We start from the raw sequence: 25,024 nt of genomic DNA on the forward strand, positions 1-25,024 counted from the left end.
CCAGGACGTAGGATCAAGGGAGACACTCAAGTGTTTTAGTACTATATCTCTTGACACAATGATGAAAATAATCATGGCCTCTAATCCTTCAAGCTGCATACTGGACCCTATTCCAACTAAACTACTGAAAGAGCTGCTTCCTGTGCTTGGCCCTACTATGTTGAACATAATAAACGGCTCTCTATCCACCGGATGTGTACCAAACTCACTAAAGGTGGCAGTAATAAAGCATCTCTTGAAAAAGCCAAACCTTGACGCAGAAAATATAAACAACTATCGGCCTATATCGAATCTCACATTCCTCTCAACATTTTTAGAAAAAGCTGTTGCGCAGCAGCTGTTGCGCTTCAGTCTGGTTTTAGACCCCATCATAGCACTGAGACTGCACTTGTGAAGGTGGTAAATTACCTTTTAATGGCGTCAGACCGAGGCTCTGCATCTGTCCTCGTACTCCTAGACCATAGTGCTGCTTTTGATACCATCGATCACCACATTCTTTTGGAGAGATTGGAAACCCAAATTGGTCTACACGGACAAGTTCTGGCCTGGTTTAGATCTTATCTGTGGGAAAGAATCAGTTTGTCTCTGTGGATGGTTTGTCCTCTGACCAATCAACTGTAAATTTCAGTGTTCCTCAAGGTTCCTTTTTAGGACCACTATTGTTTTCACTATATATTTTACCTCTTGGTGATGTCATTCGGGAAAACATAACGTTAACTTTCACTGCTATGCAGATGACACACCGCTGTACATTTCGATGAAACATGGTGAATCCCCAAAATTGCCCTCGCTGGAAGCCTGTGTTTCAGACCAAAGGAAGTGGATGGCTGCAAATGTTCTACTTTTAAACTCGGACAAAACAGAGATGCTTGTTCTAGGTTCCAAGAAACAAGGAGATCTTCTGTTGACAATTTATCTTGATGGTTGTACAGTCGTCTCAAAGAAAACCCTGAAGGACCTTGGCATTACTCTGGACCCTGATCTTTCTTTTGACGAACATATCAAGATTGTTTCAAGGACAGTTTTTTTCCATCAACGTAACATTGCAAAAATCAAACTTTCTGTCCAAAAATTATGCAGAAAAATGTATCCATTCTTTTGTCACTTCTAGGTTAGACTACTGCAATGCTCTACTTTCCGGCTACCCGGATAAAGCACTAAATAAACTTCAGTTAGTGCTAAACACGGCTGCTAGAATCTTGACTAGAACCAAAAAAATTGATCATATTACTCCAGTGCTGGCATCTCTACACTGGCTTCCTTTTAAGGCAAGGGCTGATTTCAAGGTTTTACAGCTAACTTACAAAGCATTACATGGGCTTGCTCCTACCTATATCTTTCCGATTTGGTCCTGCCGTACATACCTACATGTATGCTACGGTCACAGACGCAGGCCTCCTAACTGTCCCTAGAATTTCTAAGCAAACAGCTGGAGGCAGCTCCATTTTTATGGAATGGTCTGCCTACCCTTGTGACAGACGCAGACTCGGTCTCAACTTTTAAGTTTTTACTGAAGACTCATCTCTTCAGTTGGTCCTATGATTGAGTGTAGTCTGGCCCAGGAGTGTGAAGGTGAACGGAAAGGCACTGGAGCAACGATCCGCCTTTGCTGTCTCTGCCTGGCCGGTTCCCCTCTCTCCACTGGGATTCTCTGCCTCTAACCCTATTACAGGGGCTGAGTCACTGGCTTACTGGTGCTCTTCCATGCCATCCCTAGGAGGGGTGCGTCACTTGAGTTGGTTGAGTCACTGACATGATCTTCCTGTCTGGGTTGGTGCCCCAACTTGGGTTGTGCCATGGCGGAGATCTTTGTGGGCTAAACTTGGCCTTGTCTCAGGATGGTAAGTTGGTGGTTGAAGATATCCCTCTAGGGATGTGGGGGCTATGCTGGGTTATATCCTGCCTGTTTGGCCCTGTCCGGGGGTATCGTCTCCCGACCCCTCCTGTCTCAGCCTCCAGTATTTATGCTGCAATAGTTTATGTGTCGGGGGGCTAGGGTCAGTCTGTTATATCTGGAGTATTTCTCCTGTCTTATCCGGTGTCCTGTGTGAATTTAAGAATGCTCTCTCCAATTCTTTCTTTCTCTCACTTTCTCGGAGGACCATGCCTCAGGACTACCTGGCCTGATGACTCCTTGCTGTCCCCAGTCCACCTGGCTGTGCTGCTGCTCCAGTTTCAACTGTTCTGCCTGCGGCTATGGAACCCGGACCTGTTCACCGGACGTGCTACCTGTTCCAGACCTGCTGTTTTCAACTCTCTAGAGTCAGCAGGAGCGGTAGAGATACTCTGAATGATCGGCTATGAAAAGCCAACTGACATTTACTCCTGAGGTGCTGACCTGTTGCACCCTCGACATCCACTGTGATTATTATTATTTGACCCTTCTGGTCATCTATGAACATTTGAACGTCTTAGCCATGTACTGTTATAATCTCCACACAGCACAGACAGAAGAGGACTGGCCACCCCTCATAGCCTGGTTTCTCTCTAGGTTTCTTCCTAGGTTCTGGCCTTTCTAGGGAGTTTTTCCTAGCCCCCGTGCTTCTACACCTGCATTGCTTGCTGTTTGGGGTTTTAGGCTGGGTTTCTGTACAGCACTTTGAGATATCAGCTGATGTAAGAAGGGCTTTATAAATACATTTGATTTGATACAGTCTGTATTCATTGATGAATCAATGATGAGTTTCTCTTTGAAATGCTTACGCTTTCAAAAAGTTGTGATATTTATCTTCAAATGGTGTAAAGTCAGAGTTACTGCTTTGTATTTTTTCATTATTTGAGTTGGTTTCTGAGACTAGTAGTACATACAACGCCTATAGAAAGTCTACACTAACATTGGATGTCTTCATTTTTATTGTGTTACAAAGTGGGATTTATTTGTCATTTTGTCAACGATCTTCACAAAACACTAATAAGATTACCTCGTACAAATAAGTGGTAAGAATTTGGCAAGTCATTAAACGCTGGAAATAAAAACATGTTTATTGAAATATCACACAAGCATAAAGGCATGTTACAGAGTTCCATGTTACAACCATTATCATCGAAAGGAAGAGTTCAGACATTTGCAAATTAAACATACAGTAATTTGTGCTAAACTTCTTTTTGTAAAAGCAAATGTATCCAGTCAGTCAACCTCAGCCACTATTGGTGAGTATTTGAGACTTCTGAAACCATCCTAGTATCAGCTTTCACACTTGCTGAACAATTATGGTCTGCATCTGAATGATTCTACATTGATATTAGGAGAGTATGGCAATGCAGTGACAGTCTCTTCAGCTTGGCCCGACTACTACATTTTACAACAAATGAGGAAAGTACAAAATAGCCAAGTCACACGGACACAGTCAAGCTCAAAAAGGAGGTCAGTAGGGCTGAACTTAAAATTATGCTGATTGGAGGACTGTCACATCCTGACTTGATGACTCACACCAGAGTAGATGGTTTCTTCCTCTCTCTGTTCTCTCCTCTGTCTCCTGGGCTTGGTACTCTTCTTGTCAGTGAACTTCAGCGCAGCATAGTTCAGGCCATCATCGTCACCGTGGAGCTGTGGGGATGAAACACAGACTCACTCAAATCAGACTTTGGGTCAATTCTAATGCTGTAATCTTTTGCTTTAACAAACTTCTCCAGACTCACTCTTAATACAGTACAATTGATCCTGCTAACCTGTTGGTCTGAGGTGTTGGAATGAGGATTCCCATAGTGGCTTTGTTGAAAAGGGGTCCCTGCTAAAAGGAAAACGTCAAAACATTCAATATATTGGAAGCCTTTTCATGTTTACTAATAAAAACACATACTTCTGTGAATGTCATATTTTCTACTTCAAAATGAAGTAGGCCAGAGAAGGAAGTGATAAAAGGAGGGCGAGCCTTCACCCTACTTAATGATCTATAACTATTATTACTATTGCTATTAGAATGAAAACATTTACTGTACCTGCACAGTGTTCACATCGTGACCTCTTCATTCTCACACAGAGGATAATGTTGACACTCACACTCACAATCACAGCAGTTGTCAGGCAAGATATAATGATGAGGAAAATAAGATTACTCTGATCACCCAAGAGGTCTGAAAGTTAAAAAACAAGGCTTGATTATTTTCTATTATTCTTTAATCCTCAGTGATTTTGGCATGAAAATTAGATATACAAGTTATATTTGAAATCTAATACGAATTGAAAGAAATATATTTACATATTGATATTTCCCACAATTTGAGAGAAAATGTGTGGTTATGCACTGCATACCTTCGATGTCCAGCTTGGTCCCGTTCCCGAACAGTATCTCCCCACAGGAGGCCACAGCACAGTAGTACGTCCCAGCATCAGAGAGGCTAAGGTTCCTCTTGGGGAGGTTGTAGACACAGATCCGTGTAGGAGACCCAGCCTCAGGGCTCCTCTCACACTGATCACTCCTGTCTCCATGGGTGTAAATGATTCCTGGATGGGATTCTCCTGAGCCATGTCTGAACCAATAGACACTGTGTTCTCCTGCACAGGTCTCAGTGTATATTGTGTGTATATTGTACAGTGTATATTGTACAGTTCAGAGTCACAGTCTCCTGGCTGGATTGACTCAGAAACAGTTGGGTTTCTGGATGCAGAACCTGACAAAAAGGTTTTGATGTCAGTAAAAGTGTTTCCTATTTTGTGTCCGAACTCAACATTTGTTGAAAACTTAAGCTTCATTGATGTCTGATTTTGCAAATACCTCACATTTAATTAAGACCTTGTATTTCCAAAACGTAAAGTGCAAAAATTATCAAGATTCTAGTTGCAGAACATTAGTTTCTATTTATTTTCACTCTAAACTCCACCTTGTTGGAAAAAGCACTCCCACAGTAATATGTTGCTGAATCTGAGAGCTGCGTGTCTGAGATCATTAGGTGTTCTTTTCCTCTGCTAATTTGCACTGAGAATCGAGGGTTGCCATTAAATTCATTGTGGACACAAGGCACATGACTGAGGATTGTACCACAGCTAGAATACACACAAAGACAAATATGAATTGTATCAACAAAGTACCTGGGTGTCTTCTGTTGGGTTGTAATTTGAAATACTTGCTACACCAGAAGGTAATGGTTATATGTAGGAGGAATGTATATGGTGGGGTCAAGTGAGGGTAGATAAGTGACATGGGCCTGAAAAGTTACTAAGTAAGGGAAAAGGCAATCACATGGTTGCAGTCACTCATAAGGGTGGATAGCTGTGGATTAGTGAAGAATGTGGGCCGAGGTCAGGTAAGGTCACATGAAGGGAGAAGGAACAGTTTATTACACACGTAACTTAACTTCCTGCCTAGCAACAAAGATGTAGTGTTTGAGAAAAGGAAGGGACTCTACCTAAAGGGGGGTATAAATACTTGTGCTGGTGGGAACATGTCTTTGTCTTTGCAGCTGTTTAACCCATTGGGTGAATAAACTTGGTCAGTCTTACTTTCACTATCATTCACAGAAACATTAAGTGTAACACCTGAGAGTTTAGTAGGAGTCAGGGTTTGTAACTGGGTGGGTAGTGCTCTTGGCTGTAGCCTGGATACACCTTCTACTCTACACTAAACTAATGATTACAGTTCAAGAATTGATAAAACCTATGATCTTGTAAGTGATAAGATACTGTCTTAGTCTACATGGCATGCAGTATATCAGTGGAACTGTGTTTCTAATAGTGATGGGTGTGAACAACGACTAAAGAGAGTAACTAACTGACACCACATAGACATCCTTCTGGAACCACATAGTGAGTGAGAGGTCAACCAGGCCTGTACAAAGCAAAGAGACAGCCTTGTCTTGAGCTCACAACAGATCAAAGTGTTCAGGTACCTGTGAACAGCTCAATGAGTGCGTGATGCGTGGGTGGGGTTAGTATGGTAACGGTAGGTTGTCTCTGCAGAAACCCCCTGGACAAACATTCATACAGGCAAACTATGAGATGGAATAAGTTTGGAATAAGTTGGAATACGTTTTTTTCCATATCAGTTGCTTAAATATATTAAACAATGCAAAATTAATGCAATAAGAAGGTGCGTTCTGTATACAGGGATTTCAGGACATCAGTTCAATCAATTAACATATACAGCATAATGAAGGATGATGATGCTCAATTGAATTAAAAGTTGCAGGCTAATATTTTTCAAATGCACCACAAGCAACTAAGCAATCTCTATAAATAATAATTTGTAATGCATAGCGATGATACAGTATCTCCTACTTTACTTCAAAACCCATCTATAATCTATTGACACTGGTCTTAGCTTTCTCTATTTGTAACGGAATTCTTCGTCCTCCTCATCAGAGGAGGAGTAGGAGATATCGGACCAATACGCAGCGTGGTGAGTATTCATATTTATTTAGAATACTTGAAACAAACAAACAAAATAACGAATGAACTAACGAACACGAAACAGTCCCGTATGGTGAACAAACACAGAAACAGGAACAATCACCCACAACCCACAATACAAACAGGCTACCTAAATATGGCTCCCAATCAGAGACAACAACAAACACCTGCCTCTGATTGAGAACCATATCAGGCCAAACACATAGAAATAGACAAACTAGACAAACAACATAGAATGCCCACTCAGATCACACCCTGACCAAACAAAACATAGAAACATACACAGCAAACTATGGTCAGGGCGTGACACTATTTCCTGGTGATATAGACGATGATTATGATGATCAGACAGCAGAGGAGAATTCCAGTTCTTATGATGGGAATTAGGACCAGGATTATCATCTGTGGATCAACATCACAATCTGAAACCATAAAATTGCTCTTTCCATAACATAGACTGACCAGGTGAATGCTATGATCCCTTATTGATGTCACTTGTTAATAAATCCACTTCAATCAGGGTAGATGAAGGGGACTAGACAGGTTAAAGAAGGATTCTTAAGCCTTGAGACAATTTAGACATGGATTGTGTGATTCAGAGGGTGAATGGGAAAAACAAAAGATGTATGTGCCTCTGAAGAGGTATGGTACTAGGTGCCAGGAGCACCGGTTTGTGTCAAGAACTGCAATGATAATGGGTTTTTCATGTCTAACAGTGTCCTGTGTGCATCAAGAATGGTCCACCACCCATAGGACATCCAGCCAACTTGAGACAACTATGGGATAAATTGGAGTCAACATGGGCCAGCATCCCTGTGGATGCTTTCGACACCTTGTAGAGTGCATGCACAGATGAATTGAGGCTGTTCTGATGGGCAAAAGGTGGGCACATTTGTGCAGGCACATTTGTGGCCTGCTGGAGGTCATTTTGCAGGGCTCTGGCAGTGCTCCTCCTTGCACAAAGGCGGAGGTAGCGGTCCTGCTGCTGGGTTGTTGCCCTCCTACGTCCTCCTCCACGTCTCCTGATGTACTGGCCTGTCTCCTGGTAGCGCCTCCATGCTCTGGACACTACGCTGACAGACACAGCAAACCTTCTTGCCACAGCTCGCATTGATGTGCCATCCTGGATGAGCTGCACTACCTGAGCCACTTGTGTGGGTTGTAGACTCCGTCTCATGCTACCACTAGAGTGAAAGCACCGCCAGCATTCTAAAGTGACCAAAACATCAGCCCGGAAGCATAGGAACTGAGAAGTGGTCTGTGGTCACCACCTGCAGAATCACTCCTTTATTGGGGGTGTCTTGCTAATTGCCTATAATTTCCACCTTTTGTCTATTCCATTTGCACAACAGCATGTGAAATTTATTGTCAATCAGTGTTGCTTCCTAAGTGGACAGTTTGATTTCACAGAAGTGTGATTGACTTGGAGTTACATTGTGTTGTTTAAGTGTTCCCTTTATTTTTTTGAGCAGTGTATTTTTATGCACTATGCGCATCAGCACTCAGTGGTACCGTTCTGTGATCTTGTGGGGCCTACCACTTCTCGGCTGAGTCGTTGTTGCTCCTAGATGTTTCAACCTCACAATAACATCACTTACAGTTGACCTAGGCAACTCTGCCAATGTTTGTCTATGGAGATTGCATGGCTGTGTGCTAGATTCTATAAACCTGTCAGCAACGTGTATGGCTGAAACAGCCAAATCCACTAATTTGAAGGGGTGTCCACATACTTTTGTATATACAGTATATGTACAAGTTTGAAGATGAGTGGGGTAAACACCTACACAATGAAACAAGTACATTTTATGTCAGTCTTACAATCCTAGTATATCGTTTACAGAAACATTCACTAAGTATAACACCTGATAGTGCATGCCTGATTGGACACCCCAGACAACCAGCTAATGTGACACACTTTATCTAGTCTGTTAGTCTGTGGTTAATGTGGTTCTAAAAGGAATCTATCAGAAGGAGGATCCTCCTCTATTGGTCTCATTCTGACAGAGGAACCTGCAGTTGACTTTTTGTGCTTCACAAGACATGTCTGTTTGAGAATGTACTGAACGTTCTCACATGACATCATCACCAAATTGCCCCTCCCCCCTGGACCACAAGTTAGAATAGATGGTGCTGCATCATACATGAGGTGCTTAACTTAGAGGGTTCAGATAGGGTTCATTAGCAGTTATTTGTGGTTTGTAACTGATTTCAGATAACTAAATATATATATTAGAGTCAGTTGTATAAATAACTGTTTTGTTGTGGATGTAAGCTGTCAGGGGCAACATGAACAACAAGTAAAGACAGTGAGAACAACAGTGACACCACACAGACATCCTGCTGAAAACCACATAGAGACACAGAGAGCAGGTATCAGGGTCCTGTGTGCACAAAGCCAGCAGACCCACCTGACCAAAGCATAGATATGGACTCGTCTTGGGCTTACAGCAGACTGCAGAGTACTGTGAATTTGTTCACTGTGTGGGGGTGGGTGTGAGTGACATGCTATCAACACAACTAAAAGAGGACAACACATTACAGAGAGATGACTTGAATAAATAGGTTGTCTCCCATACCTATTCAACTACTCCCTGGAACTCAATACAAAACTAGACACAAACACGAGTCATTGTCTTTCGTCATATACAGTAGAGACCACTCTGCTACCCATTTTATTTAGAATGATTGTGTGGCTCCTCCTGGTAACTAAGCTACACTTTATAATAACTTAGTTGATGTTAGTAGTAATGATCCACTGATGATGACTACCTAGCCTGTTTGATACAAGTGACTATTATTCTGAAATGGATTTATAACATGATACAGATGTGTAATATGTAAGTAATAAATGTATATATTACCTTGTTATAGATTCTTCACAGCCACACAGTGTCTTTGCTGGGCCTTTATTGACAGATATTATGACTACACACATGAGCTATCACAGGAAAGTACGTTTTCAACGATTCTTTGTTGAAATAGTGAAAAATTAGAACATTTTCACATTTTTTTTTATTTTGCTGCGACTCTAGTGGTGGAGCAGTCACATAATCAAATCAAGTTTTTCACATTCACTGAATACAGCAGGTGTAGACCTTACCGTGAAATGCTTAGTCACAAGCCCTTATCCAACAATGCAGTTTTAAGAAGAAAAAAAACCACACTCTAAAATAACAATAATGAGGCTATATACAGGGGGTACCGGTACAGAGTCAATGTGCGGGTGTACAGGTTGGTCGAGGTAATTTGAACATTTAGGTATGGGTAAAGTGACCATGTATAGATAATAAACAGCTAGTAGCAGCAGTGTAAACATAAAAGGGGGGTGGCCATTTGATTCATTGTTCAGCAGTCTTATTGCTTGGGGGTCGAAAAAGTTAAGGAGTCTTTTGGACCTAGACTCTGTTACTTCTTGCCGTGCAGTAGCAGAGAGAACACTGACTTGGGTGACTGGAGTCTTTTTATATAGGTCCTGGATGGCAACGCCATTACGATCGGATGCCTAGCAGTTGCCATAGCAGGAGGTGATGCAACCAGTCAGATGCTCTCGATGGTGCAGCTGCATAACTTTTTGAGGATCTAGGAACCCATGCCAAATATTTTCAGTCTCCTGAAGGGTAAAAGGCATTATCGTGCCCTTATCACAAATCTCTTGGTGTTCTTGGACCATGATCGTTTGTTGGTGATATGGACACCAACGAACTTGAAACTCTCGACCGGCTCCACCACAGCCCTGTCGATGTGAATGGGGGGCGTGTTCTGCCCTCCTTTTCCTGTAGTCCACGATCATCTCCTTTGTCTTGCTGACGTTGAGGGAGAGGTTGTTGTCCTGGGACCACACTGCCAGGTCTCTGATCTCCTCCCTATAGGCTGTCTCATCGTTGTCAGTGATCAGGCCGTCAGCAAACTTAATGATGGTATTGGAGTCGTGGTTGGCCACGCAGTCATGGGTGAACAGGGAGTACAAGAGGGGAATAAGCATGCACACCCGAGGGGCCCCCATGTTGAGGATCAGCATAGCAGATGTGATGTTGCCTACCCTTACCACCTGGGGTCGACCTGTCAGGAAGTCCAGAATCCAGTTGCAGAGGGAGGTGTTTAGTCCCAGGGTCCTTAGCTTAGTGATGTTCCAAATCCAGATAGCTGATGTTCTTAAAGAACTGCAAAACCTGGACCCCTACAAATCAGTCGGGCTAGACAATCTGGACCCTCTGTTTTTAAAATGATCTGCCGAAATGGTTGCAACCTCTATTACTAGCCTGTTCAACCTCTCTTTCGTATCGTCTGAGATTCTCAAAGATTGGAAAGCTGCAACGGTCATCCCCCTCTTCAAAGGGGGAGATACTCTAGACCAAACTTGCTAAAGACCTATATCTATCCTACCCTGCCTTTCTAAGGTCTTCGAAAGCCAAGTCAACAAACAGATTATCGACCATTTCGAATCCCACCGTACCTTCTCCGCTATGCAATATGGTTTCAGAGCTGGTCATGGGTGTACCTCAGCCACGCTCAAGGTCCTAAACGATAACATAACCTCCATCATTAAGAGACAATACTGTGCAGCTGTATTCATAGACCTGGCCAAGGCCTTCGACTCTATCAATCACCACATTCTTATTGGCAGACTCAACAGCCTTGGTTTCTCAAATGATTGCCTCACCTGGTTCACCAACTACTTCTCTGATAGAGTTCAGTGTGTCAAATCGGCAGGCCTGTTGTCCGGACCTCTTGCAGTCTCTATGGGGGTGCCACACGGTTCAATTCTCGGGCCAACTCTCTTCTCTGTATACATCAATGATGTTGCTCTTGCTGCTGGTGATTCTCTGATCCACCTCTACGCAGATGATACCATTCTGTATACTTCTGGCCCTTCTTTGGACACTGTGTTAACTAACCTCCAGACAAACTTCCCACTAGCTCCAGGTCAAACCCACTGGCTCCAGATCATCTATACGTCTTTGCTAGGTAAAGCCCCGCTTTCTCTCAGCTCACTGGTCACCATAGTAGCACCCACCTTTAGCACGAGCTCAAGCATGTATATTTTACTGGTCACCCCCAAAGCCAATTCCTCCTTTGGCCGCCTTTCCTTCCAGTTCTCTGCTGCCATTGACTGGAACGAATTGCAAAAATCACTGAAGCTGGAGACTCATATCTCCCACACTAACTTTAAGCACCAGCTGTCAGAGAAGCTCACAAATCACTGCACCTGTACATAGCCCATCTGTAAATAGCCATCCAACTACCTCATCCCCATACTGTTGTTGTTTTTTTTGCTCCTTTGCACCCCAGTATCTCTACTTGCACATTCATCTTCTGCACATCTATCACTCCAGTGTTTAATTGCTAAATTGTAATTATTTTGCCACTATGGCCTATTTATTGCCTACCTCCCTTATCTTACCTCATTTGCACACACTGTATATAGACTCTTTTTCTATTGTGTTATTGACTGTATGTTTGTTTATTCCATGTGTAACTCTGTGTTGTTGTTTGTGTCGCACTGCTTTGCTTTATCTTGGCCAGGTCGCAGTTGTAAATGAGAACTTGTTCTCAACTAGCCTACCTGGTTAAATAAATGTGAAATTAAAATAATATGTTTATTTTTACTGCAAGGCTTTTCTCATGAAGAGAGTGAGTTGTACTCTTAGTGACATGGATGTTTGTGGTTTAGAGTACTTGGTGAGGACTGAATGTCATTGCTGGGGGTTAGAGATGAGTTTTGCTGAGTTTTAAATCTATTTAAGGTATTCAAAACACAACAGAGATGTTTTCAGGATACATTTAAAAAAGAGTTTCAGACAAACTTAAACACCAGTCAATAGATGCATATTCACAGTGCATTATGCAACCAAAAATAGCTTTGTTACATTGAGCATCAGCCTAATATGGTTCTTGCAAACTGAATCAGTGGGTGAAATTTAAGGACAGGAAAAATATCAAATCAAACAATATCTCTATATGAAACAGTTGATCAACAGTTTAATTTGATCTAAAATGCACAACAGAATCAATGTTCAAAGCTTGACAGAATATAATTGTAACACAGAATGAAAAAGCCATAGTTATACATAGAGTGTACAAATCAACAAATCAATGCAGGTTATTAAAGACCAAAAGTCTACGTTTCAGTCCATGTTTTGGCGTCTCACACCAGAGTAAACAGTGTCTCTCTCCATGGTGCTCCTCTGTCTCCCGGCCTTCACTTTCTTGTGGACGACGTTCAGAGCAGCGTAATGGAGTGTGTCAACATCTTGATCCTGAGAGGAATAACACAAATAAAATATATATAAAATAGGTATATACTTTAGGTAAATACCTATTTTAATGTAGAAAAAATACATTGAATCAGCAGCAGCTGAACAAGTGTTATGTCTGTCTACATGGTTATGAGAACTGGGGACTGATGGAGAACTTGACTGAGGGGTACGTTCCTTTAAGACAAACACATGGTGGAATCATCATCATCATCATTATGCAATTTATTAACCCATTTTAATGACTAAAACATGTAATAATATTGCACCAACAGTTTAATCATATATTATGCACGATGATGACGCTTACCTCTGTACAGCAGAGAGGTTTTCTTCATCATCTTATACAAAACACAACCAAGGACATTTGGGTCGGTGGCTGAGACTGGTACATATGTCCTCTTTGACATACACAAGGGGTTTACATTGTATTTCTCACTTCATGTCTGTAGAAGGCAGTTCAAGCTTTCAGGAGGAAGTGAACTCTGGTGAGGTTGGCACCTTCTTGACAAAATAAAGATGTGATCATTTGGTACCTGGTGCAAATAAGTGATAAGAATTAGGCAAGTCATTAAAAGTAGGAAATAAAAACATGTTTATTGAAATATCACACAAGTATAAGGGAAGATTACAGAGTTCCATGTTACAACTATTATCATGAAAAGGAAGAGTTCAGACATTTGAAAATCATCATATACATTTTGTTGTACACTTCTACAAAACCAAATGTATCCAGTCAGTCAACCTCAGCCACTATTGGTGAGGATTTGAGACTTCTGAAACCATCCTAGTATCAGCTTTCATACTTTGGGGAAAATTGTGGTGAAGCTAGGCCCTTGCAATGGCATTCTACAGCAAATCAGAAGTGTACAAAATAGCCAGGTCACACGGACACAGTCAAGATCAAAGTGGAATTCAGAGGAGGGATGGGGCTTAACTTAGAATTATGCTGATCACATGAGGCTGCTTAGGGGAGCTAATAACAATAGCTGGAATGGAGTGAATGGAATGGTATCCATATGTTTGATGTGTTCAATAGCATTCCATTTATTCAGTTCTAGCCATTACTATGAGCCCGTCCTCCCCAATTAAAGTGCCACTGGCCGCCTGTGATACTGATTGGAGGATTGTTTCTTCTTCTCTCTGTTTTCTCCTCTGTCTCCTGGGCTTGGTACTCTTCTTTTCAGTGAACATCAGGGCAGTGTAGTTCAGGCCATCGTCGTGACTGTGGAGCTATGGAGATGAAACACAGACTCATTCAATTCAGACTCTGGGTTAAATCTAATGCTGTAATAGTTTGCTTTAATACTCTTATCAAGTCTCACTCTCGGTAGAGCAATTCTGCTACCTGTTGGACTGAGGTGATGGCATAAGGCTTCCCATACTGGCTTTGCTGAGAAGTGGTCCCTGCTAAGAGATCAATAACAAAATATTCAAAACACTTGAAACATACTATGTATGTCATATTTTCTGCTTCAAAATAAAGTAGGCTTGTGAAATGAAAACAATGTCCAGAGAGGGAAGTGATAAGAGGAGGGCTAGCCTTCACTCTTCTTTATGATCTATAACTATTATTACTATTGCTATTAGTATGAAGACTTTTACTGTACCTGCACAGTGTTCACATCGTGACCTCTTCATTCTCACGAAGAGGAAAAGGTTGACAATCACACTCAGAATCACAGTAGTTGTCAGGCAAGATAGAATGATGACAAAAATAAGCTTACTCTGATCACCAAACAGATCTGAAACTTAAAAAACAAATATACAGTACTTTAAAATTATTTTCTACGATTTCTTCTCAAACACTTTTACCCATAGACTGGTGATGTTGGCTTAAAAGTTGAGGATCTACTATCTCTTCACAGTTATATAAAGTGACAAAGCCCTATAGTGCTTCCGGAAAGTGTTCAGACCCCTTCCCTTTTTCCACATTTTGTTACGTTAAAGCCATACTCTAACATTTATTAAATAATTGTTTTCCCTCATCAATCTACACACAATACCCCATAATGACAAAGCAAAAACAGGTTTTTAGAAGTGTTTGCAAATGTATTAAAAATTAAAAACCATAATACCTTATTTCCTATGAAACTTGAAATTGAGCTCAGGTGCATCCTGTTTCCATTGATCATCATTGAGATGTTTCTAAGACTTGATTGGAGTCCACCTGTAGTACATTCAATTGATTGGACATGATTTGGAAAGGCACACACCTGTCTATATAAGGTCCCACAGTTGACCGTGCATGTCAGAGCAAAAACAAAGCCATGAGGTCGAAGGACTTGTCCATAGAGCTCCGAGGCAGGAGTGTGTCTAGACACATCTGGGGAAGCGTACCAAAAAATATTTGTAGTATTCAATGTCCCCAAGAACAGTGGCCTCCATCATTCTTAATTGGAAGAAGTTTGGAACCACCAATACTCTTCTTAGAGCTGGCCACCCGGCTAAACTGAGCAATCAGGGAAGAAGGGCTATGGTCAGGGAGGTGACCAAGAACCCGATGGTCACTCTGACAGAGCTCCAGAGTTCCTCTGTGGAGATGGGAGAAGGAAAACCATCTCTGCAGCATTCCACCAATCAGTCCTTTATGGTAGTGGCCAGACGGAAGCCACTCCTCAGTAACATGCACTTGACAGCCCACTTGGAGTTTGCCAGAAGAAACCTAAAATACTCACAGAGCACGACAAACAAGATTCTCTGGTCTGGTGAAATCAAGATTGAATTTTTTGGCTTGAATGCCAAGCGTCACGTCTGGAGGAAACCAGTCTCCGCTCATCACCAGGCCAATACCAACCCTACGGTGAAGCACGGTGGTGGCAGATTCATGCTGTGGGGAATATTTTTCAGTGGCAGGGACTGGGAGACTAGTCAGAAACGAGGGAAAGATGAACGGAGCAAAGTACAGAGAGATCATTGATGAAAACCTACTCCAGAGCGCTCAGGACCTGTCCTTGAGTGGCCCAGCCAAAGCCTGGACTTGAACTCTGTCGAACATCTCTGGAGATACTTGAAAATAGCTGTTCAGCGACACTCCCCATCCAACCTGACAGAACTTGAAAGGATCTGCAGAGAAGAATGGGAGAAACTCCCAAAATACAGTTGTGCCAAGCTTGTAGCGTCATACCCAAGAAGAACTGAGGCTGTAATCACTGCCAAAAGTGCTTCAAGAAAGTACTAAGTAAAATGTTGATATTTCACATTAAAATGTGCAAACATTCCTAGAATCCTATTTTTGCTTTGTCATTGTGGGGTATTGTGTTTAGATTGATGAGGGAAAAACACATTTAGTCAATTTTAGAATAAGGCTGTAACGTAACGAAATGTCAAAAAATTCAAGGGGTCTGAATACTTCCTGAATGCACTGCTATGAGGACACCCAGGCTCAAGGCTCTTCTCCCACTGATCACTACTGTCTCTATGGGTGTAAATGATTCCTGGATGGGATTCTCCTGAGCCATGTCTGAACCAATAGACACTGTGTTTTCCTCCAAAGGTCTCAGTGTGTATTCTACAGTTCAGTCACAGAGTCTCCTGGTTGGACTTACTCTGACAGACTTCTGAAGAGGGTGACAGAGTAAGATCATTGTGTGTAAATTGTATTTTCCTGCTATTTTTATTTATTGCCAATTTATTTGAATTTTATGTTGCAAAATGAAAAACCCGAAATTAGGGAAGGAAATTAAGTTACCTTGGACAATTAAAGCAATTAAACATTGATTTTGCCCACTAACATTGCACCACAGTAGTATGTACAGAGCCTCCTAACTCTATCTTGGAGAATGTCAGGTTAAAGCTACCGTCTTGTCTCTTCACACTCAGACGTTTAGTCTCGTTAAAGTCCTTGGTAAAGTTGTAGACATTTGAACTCTCTTGAGCGTGGTGAAATGATGATGCTTTCAGAATACGTTTCTCTCCAAAGGTCTGCTTTAACCAAGCAACATAGGTCATCATATCAGATTAACAAAAGCAAGGGAGAGACACAGTACCTCCCATCTCAGTACAAATCCCAGGGTCTGGTTGAACAATGTCCATAGTCAATGCACAAACTGTAAAAATATACAAATATAAATGGATCAAAAATAATTTCTACCCATTATAAAGACAGTACATCTCATTATACTTTCCATACTCATACTATAACAACTAATGTAAATGAATTCACTATACTATGGCATGAAATTATTTGAAAAAGCTTCCACTTTTAAAATTCTTACTTACTTATCGAAATTGGCGTAAAACAAAAACATTGTCCAATGTCATATCTTCATTGTAATGCCAATCCGTTCTGCATTGTATAGTGTGGGGGTCTGACAACGGGGCACCTTTTTTATGATGACACTTTACATGTAGCCGCTATATAGTAGGAGGGAACACTGAACTGAGAGACTCTATTGGCTGTCTGAACAGGAATAAAAGCTACAGTCTAGCAAGTGTGTTTACAACAGTTTGAGCAGCCCAGACAGACTTTTAAAGAAGACAATCAAGTCAGAGTTATTAGATCAAGCTGATTAAATGGTGGCTTGATACACTGCTTATTGATTTGTGAAATTAAACTTATTAAGAGCAATTTTCTTTTGATGTTTGGACAAACAGTAAAGGATCCTATTCCCCTCTCTAGTGCCTCTGATACTGAGCCCATCCCAACCCAGCCTAGCCCAGAGGTAAAATGAATCAGAAATGTAGTAAGTTTTTCACCCACAGCATACTGTATACAACCTCCATTTTTGGCTCATGTTTTTCATCTTAGGCCTCCAACATTAAATAGTATTATTAGTGTGGCAATAGCATGGCCTATTAATTTCAGACCTTTGTTGGTTACTAATGCCCTTTTAAATATGGCATAGCTATATTTTTGCCCTTTTTTTATGTCAGCCCAGATCCTCTAATTAACCTCAGTAGTGCCACTGCACAGTGCATGTCTCTTTTAAGTACATTATGTCTCTGTAGTACTTTGTCTTTGTAATACATGTCTTCTTTGATATAAGTGTACATTAAGTATTTGAAAGAAAACAAATATTATTTGTCCAGCTGGTCATTCAACAGTTACAATACTCCAGATGACCAGTAGAAGGTCTGTTGTGTCTAGAACATGTCTTGCCGTGTACAGTATAAAGTTGAATGGGGGAAGAGCAGAGTGCGTATGGGAAAACACCAACAGAATGAAAAAAGTCTATTGTATGTCAGTCTCATTCCCTCTATATCCTTCACAGAAACATGCACTGACTGATGTGTAACACCTGAAAGTGCATGTCTGATTGGACACCAGTCAACCAGCCAACCAGTACATGACACATTTGATCCACTCTGTTTTTCTCTCCTGTTAGTGTGGTTCTTATAGGAAGCAATCTTTTAAAAGGAGGATCCTCCTCTATTGTTCTCCTTCTGACAGAGGAACCTGCAGTAGTTTTTGTGCTGCACAAGACATGTCTGATTGAGAATGTACTGAAAGTTCTCCCATGACATCATCATAAACTCACCCCTCCCCCTGAGCCCATAGATCTAGAATAGATGGTGCCGTATCACACATAAGACAGTTAACACAGAGAGTTCAAATAGGGTTCATCAGCAGTTCTTTGTGGTTTGTAACTGATTTCAGATAACTAAATATATGTTATAGTCAGTTTAATAAATAACTGCTTTGTTGTGGCTGTAAACTGTCAGGGGCAACATGAACAACAAGTAAAGACAGTGAGAACAACAGTGACACCACACAGACATTCTGCTGAAACCACATAGAGACACAGAGACACAGAGAGCAGGTATCAGGGTACTGTGTGCACAAAGCCAGCAGGCCCACCTGACCAAAGCGTAGATACGGCCTTGTCTTGGGCTTACAGAAGACTGCAGAGTACCTGTGAAACTGTTCACTGTGTGGGGGTGGGTGTAAATAGGTTGTCTCCCATTCTTATTCAACCACTCCCTGGAACTCCATTTAAAAAAAACTACACGTAGACATTTGTCATTGTCTTCGTCATATAGAGATCACTCTACTACCAGTTTTATTTTTAGTGATTGTGTGGCTCCTCCTGGTAACTAAGCTACACTTTATAATAACTTAGTTGATGTTAGTAGTATTGATCCAGTGATGTAGAATGCCAGGCCTGTTTGAGGCATGTGAATACATGATGCGGAAATGGGTTTGAAACATGTTATATACTTCTAATAAGCATGTACTAACTATATTACCTTGTTTTAGATTATTAACAGCCACACGTTGTGTTAATTGGGCACTTGTTTGACAACTATTTCAGCTAGACACAAACTATCACAGGAAAGTACTTTTTCAACGAGTCAACATTTTGAACATTTTCACAACTTCTAAAAATGTATGCGACTCTACTGGTGAAGCAGTCACAGGAACTTCAATATACACTGCTGCTCCCTATTGAAAGATAAATGAATTGCAGTCCTGCAAGGTAGACTTATACGTTCACATTTTGTCAACGGTTTCTGAAAACTGCTAAATCACAATGTGTACATTGTCATACTTGAAATCAGTCTCACAACAATATACTGTTCAAATTATATTCAGCTAAGATTTTTATTTTTAGTTCAGGCTTTTCTCATGAAGAGAGTGACATGGTTGTTTGTGGTTTAGATGAACTGAGGTGTGTGTAGAGAGCACGTGATGAGGACTGACAGTCATTGCTGGAGGTTAGAGATGAGTTGAGCTGAGTGTTAAATCTATTTAAGGCATTCAGAACACCACAGAGATGTTTTCAGGATACATCTAAAAAATAGTTTCAGACAAACTTAAACACCAGTCAATAGATGCATATTTACAGTCCATTATGCAACTAAAAAGAGCTTTGTGACTTTGAGCGCAAGCCCAAGTTGTTGTACACTGAATCTGTGGGTGAAATTTAAGAACTGAGACAAATATGAATGCAACCCAAACAATGTCTCTATATGAAAGCAGTTTAATGTTTTATTGGATCTACTCTAAAATGCTCAACCACACCAATGTTAATAAACAAATTAGGCACATTTGGGCAATCTAGATACAACATTTTTAACAGAAATACAATGGTTCATTGGATCAGTCTAAAACTTTGCTCATACACTAATGCCATTTAGTGGCCAAAATCTAAATTGTCCTTGGGCTGGAATAATACATTATGGCCTTTCTCTTGCATTTCAAAGATGATGGTACAAAAAAAATACAAAAGAACAGTTGTTTTTTTCTTTGTATTATCTTTTACCAGATCTATTGCGTTATATTCTACTACATTCCGTTCACACTTCCATAAACGTCAAAGTGTTTCCTTTCAAATGGTACCAAGAATATGCATATCCTTGCTTCAGGGCCTGAGCTACAGGCAGTTAGATTTGGGTATGTTATTTTAGGCGAAAATTGAAAGAAAACGGGGTAATCCTTAAGAGGTTTTAATTCGGGATCGGTGACCCTTCCACGGGACGGTTGAGCTAACATAGGCTAATGCGATTAGCATGAAGTTATAAGTAACAGGAAAAATTCCCAGGACATAGACGTATCTGATACTGGCAGAAAGGTTACATTCTTGTTTATCTAACTGCACTGTCCAATTTACAGTAGTTATTACAGTGAAAGAATACCATTCTATTGTTTGAGGAGAGTGCACAATTTTGAACATGAAAAGTTATTAAAAGGAGCTTGAACAGAATACAACAAATTGTAACACACAATGAAAAAGCCATAGTTATTCATATAGTGTAGAAAACAAAACAATCAATGCACATTATTAAAGAGCAAAAGTTGATGTTTCAGTCCATGTTTTGGCACCTCACACCAGAGTACACAGTGTCTCTCTCCATGGTGCTCCTCTGTCGCTGGGTTTTTGGCTTCTTGTGGATGACATTCAGAGCAGCGTAATGGACTGATGTTAGTGTGTCATCTTCTTGATCCTAAGAGGAATAGCAAAACAAATTCCAAAGACATCAGGAAATGACCTGATATTTTGATAGAAGGATCTGTTTACAGTTCATCCAAAAATGTTATATATCTTTATGGTCTGCATACCTGGTTATGAGAACTGGCGACTGCCAGACCACTTGTCTGAGGTTGCGTTCCTTTTAGAAAAACACATGACGGAATCATCATCATCATCATACAATCAGTTTCATGACTAAAACGTATCGTATACTGCACCAACAGCTTAATCATATATTGTGCACGATGATAACGCTTACCGCTGCACAGCAGAGAGGTTTTCTTGGTCATCTTATACAAAACACAACCAAGGACAATGATGAGGATGACACAAAGAGCCAACGCTACACCCAGACAGTACACCAAGAGAACCTGGTCCTCCTTACAACCATCTGTGGAAATACAGACAGTGATAGAGGAGATTCAGGACATTTTGCTCCACCAGACATTGAGTTTATTCACAGCACCATGAAAGAATATCAGAACATATCAGAATGATTATTTACGGTCAACATCCAGCTTTGTCCCGTTCCCGAACAGTATCTCCCCACATGCGGCCACAGCACAGTAGTAAGTCCCAGCATCAGAGAGGCTGACTTTCCCCTTGTGGAGGTTGTAGACACAGCTCTGTGTAAGAGACCCAGCCTCAGGGCTCTTCTCACACTGATCTCTCCTGTCTCCATGGGTGTAAAGGATTCCTGGACGGGATTCTCCTGAGCCATGTCTGAACCAATAGACACTGTGTTCTCCTGCACAGGTCTCAGTGTGTATTGCACAGTTCAGAGTCACAGAGTCTCCTGGCTGGACTGACTCAGACACAGGCTGCTGGAGCACAGACATGCTGTTGGACTCTGAACCTGAAGAGAGTGACGGAGTAAGATCATTGTGTGTAAATTGTATTTGCCTGACATATACTGTACATTTAGTGCCAAATTCTAAAGTATATTTCTAATTTAATGGTGCAAAATTTAAATCACAAATTAGGGAAGGAAGTTAAGTTACCTTTTACAATCAATACAGTTCCTTCTCCAAATATGACTTTGCCCACTTTCATAGCACCACAGTAGTATGTAGCTGAGTCCCCTGACTCTGTCTTGGAGATGGTCAGGTTAAAGCTGTCAACTCCTTTCTTCACACTCAGGTGTTTAGTCTCAGTGAAATCCTTGGTAAAGTTGTTGAAGTAAAAATATTGTCCACTGGAAAGCGTCGATGTCATGAGAAGGGGTTTTTGTCCAAGAGTCTGCTTGAACCAAACAACATCGGTATTCACATCAGTTGGCCAAAAGCAAGTGATGTTCACACTAGCTCCCCGGTGAGTAACCATCACTGGGTTTGGTTGAACAATGTCCTTGGTTAATGCACAAACTGTAAATCCAAACAAACATGGATCAAAGATCAAGATAAAGACTGAAAAACATCTAAAATACTTGCTTCAAAGTAATTCAAATGGATTCGAAATGCCAATAATATATAGATTGTTTTAAAGGATCTAAATAAAAATGTCTTACCGGAGTTGGCATAAAACAAAAAGATTGCCCAATGTCTGATCATCATTGTAACATCAATCCTTTCTGCACTGTATAGAATGAGGTTCTGACAACGGGGCACCTTTTATATGATGACACTTTACATAGCTTTTATACAGTGTAGGAGGGAACTCTGAAACAAGAGATTGTATTGGCTGTCTGAACAAGAATAAAAAGTACTGTCTAGCAAATATGTCGTCTGGTTACCACAGTTTGAGCAAATAGTGGCTTGATACAGCTGGTCACTTATTTGGGAAATTTTACTTTTATTACATACCAGTTCTCTTATGATGTTTGGACAAACAGTGTGCCTCTGATACTGATTCCATCCCAACCCAGCCCAGCCCAGCTCAAAGGTTAAATGAATACATAGTATGTTTTTAGTCTGTCTGACACCTAACTCATACCAAAGACTAAAAATGGGGACCGATAAGCTTTGCTAATTAAATCAAAATCAAATTCACTTGTCACATGTCACATGCTTCGCAAACTAAAAGTGAAATGCTTACTTGTGGACTCTTCCCAACAATGCAGAGAGAACATTTGTTAAATAATAGAAAATTATAGCATGAGGAATAGATACACAATGACTAACGATAACTTGGCTATATCCACGGGGTACCACTACCGAGTCGATGTGCAGGGTTACGAGGTAATTGAGATAGGTATGTACATATAGGTAGCAATAAATTGACTAGGCATCAGAATAGAAAATAAACAGTGACAGCAGCATATGTGATGAGTCAAAAGAGCGTGAAGCAAATAGTCTGGGTAGCTATTGGTTAACTATTTATCTAAGTATTTAGCAGTCTTATTGCTTGGAGGTAGAAGCTGTTTGGGGTCCTGTTGGTTCCAGACTTTGTGCATCGGTACCGCTTATCATGCAATAGCAGAGAGAACAGTATGACTTGGGTGGCTGGAGTCTTTGACCATTTTAGGGCCTTCCTCTGGGCCTGTTATAGAGGCCCTGGATTGCATGGAGCTCGGCCCCAGTGATTTACCCTTGCGGTCGAATGCCAAGCAGTTGCCATACCAAGCGGTGATGCAGCCATTCAAGATGCCCTCCTGAGGGGGAAGAGGTGTTGTTGTGCCCTCTTCACGACGGTGTTGGTGTGTGTGGAACATGGGAAAAATTGTGTTTGACCCGACACAATGGTATTTTACTGTAAAAAACTGAGAACAGACTGTGCGGGTTTTGACATTATCGATCATAGTCTGCTGCTGGAAAAATGTAAGTGTTATGGATTTACAGCCCTGCTATATTGTGGATGAAGAGTTACCTGTCTAACAGAACACTGAGAGTGTTCTTTAATGGAAGCCTCTCCAACATAATCCAGGTAAAATTAGGAATTCCACAGTGCATCTGTCTAGGCCCCTTACTTTGTTCAAACTTTACTAATGACATGCCACTGGCTTTGAGTAAAGACTGTATGCGGATGACTCAACACTATACCCGCCAGCTACTACAGCGAGTGAACTCACTGTAACACTTAACAAAGAGCTGCAGTTGGTTTCAGAATGGGTGGCAAGGAATAAGTTAGTCCTAATTATTTCAAAAACTTAAAGCATTGTATTTTGGACAAATCATTCACTAAACCCTAAAACTCAAATAATTCTTCTAATAAATAGTGTGGAAATTTAGCAACTTGAAGTGACTTAACTCCTTGGAATACCCCTGGATTGTCAACTGTCATTGTCAAAACAGTAGCTAAGATGGGGAGAAGTCTGTCCATAATAAAGCACTGCTCTGCCTTTTTAACAACACTATCAACAAGGCAGGTCCTACAGTCCCTAGTTTTGTCGCACCTGGACTACTGTTCAGTCATGTGATCAGGTGCCACAAAGAGGGACCTAGGAAAATTACAATTGGCTTAGAATAGGGCAGCGCGGCAGGCCCTTATTAAATGTACACGTAGAGCTAACATTAATAAAATGCATGTAAATCTCTCATGGCTCAAAGTGGTGGAGAGATTGACTACATCACTAATTGTTTTTGTAAGAAGTGTTGATATGTTGAATGCACCGAGGTGTCTATTTAAACTTCAGGGATACAGCTCGGACAATCATGCATATCCCACATATCTACACAATCTACACAAGTATAGAACAGAGTATGGTGCGCAGTACTACGTAGAGCCATGACTACATGGAACTCTTTTCAACATCAAGTAACTGATACAAGCAGTAGAATCAGATTTAAAAAAACAGAATAAAAATAAACCTTATGGAACATCTGGGACTGTAAAGAGACGCACACACACAAGCACACACGAACGCTTACACATACACATGATAGGGTGTGTTTCAGGCACTCTACACACACGTACACATGGATTTTGTATTGTAGATACAGTGGGGAGAACAAGTATTTGATACACTGCCGATTTTGCAGGTTTTCCTACTTACAAAGCATGTAGAGGTCTGTAATTTTTATCATAGGTACACTTCAACTGTGAGAGACGGAATCTAAAACAAAAATCCAGAAAATCACATTGTATGATTTTTAAGTAATTCATTTGCATTTTATTGCATGACATAAGTATTTGATCACCTACCAACCAGTAAGAATTCCGGTTCTCACAGACCTGTTAGTTTTTCTTTAAGAAGCCCTCCTGTTCTCCACTCATTACCTGTATTAACTGCACCTGTTTGAACTCGTTACCTGTATAAAAGACACCTGTCCACACACTCAATCAAACAGATGCCAACCTCTCCACAATGGCCAAGACCAGAGAGCTGTGTAAGGATATCAGGACAAATTGTAGACCTGCACAAGGCTGGGATGGGCTACAGGACTACGGTCAATCACCCTCGGTGATTGACCGGCACCCTCAATCACCCTCAATCACCCTCAATCACCCATTGATGCCCCACGACGTGAGATCTTGCATGGAGCATGCAAGATCTCACGTCGTGGGGCATCAATGATCATGAGGAAGTTGAGGGATCAGCCCAGAACTACACGGCAGGACCTGGTCAATGACCT

The 25,024-nt window shown here is 41.1% G+C and overlaps 1 protein-coding gene across 1 annotated transcript; it reads right to left on the reverse strand.

Annotated features, from left to right (window-relative positions):
- Window positions 1-20,346: 20,346 nt before the first annotated feature.
- Window positions 20,347-22,063, reverse strand: LOC120030254. The gene is made up of 6 exons (XM_038975601.1): window positions 22,021-22,063; window positions 21,515-21,877; window positions 21,019-21,369; window positions 20,773-20,904; window positions 20,603-20,652; window positions 20,347-20,487 (listed from the first exon to the last, which is right to left on the reverse strand). Exons 1-6 carry the CDS (start codon window positions 22,061-22,063, stop codon window positions 20,347-20,349), a joined length of 1,080 nt encoding a protein of 359 aa, XP_038831529.1.
- Between the last annotated feature and the right edge of the window lie 2,961 nt (window positions 22,064-25,024).

Source organism: Salvelinus namaycush, chromosome 36 (assembly GCF_016432855.1).
Source record: "Salvelinus namaycush isolate Seneca chromosome 36, SaNama_1.0, whole genome shotgun sequence".
Taxonomy (NCBI): domain Eukaryota; kingdom Metazoa; phylum Chordata; class Actinopteri; order Salmoniformes; family Salmonidae; genus Salvelinus; species Salvelinus namaycush.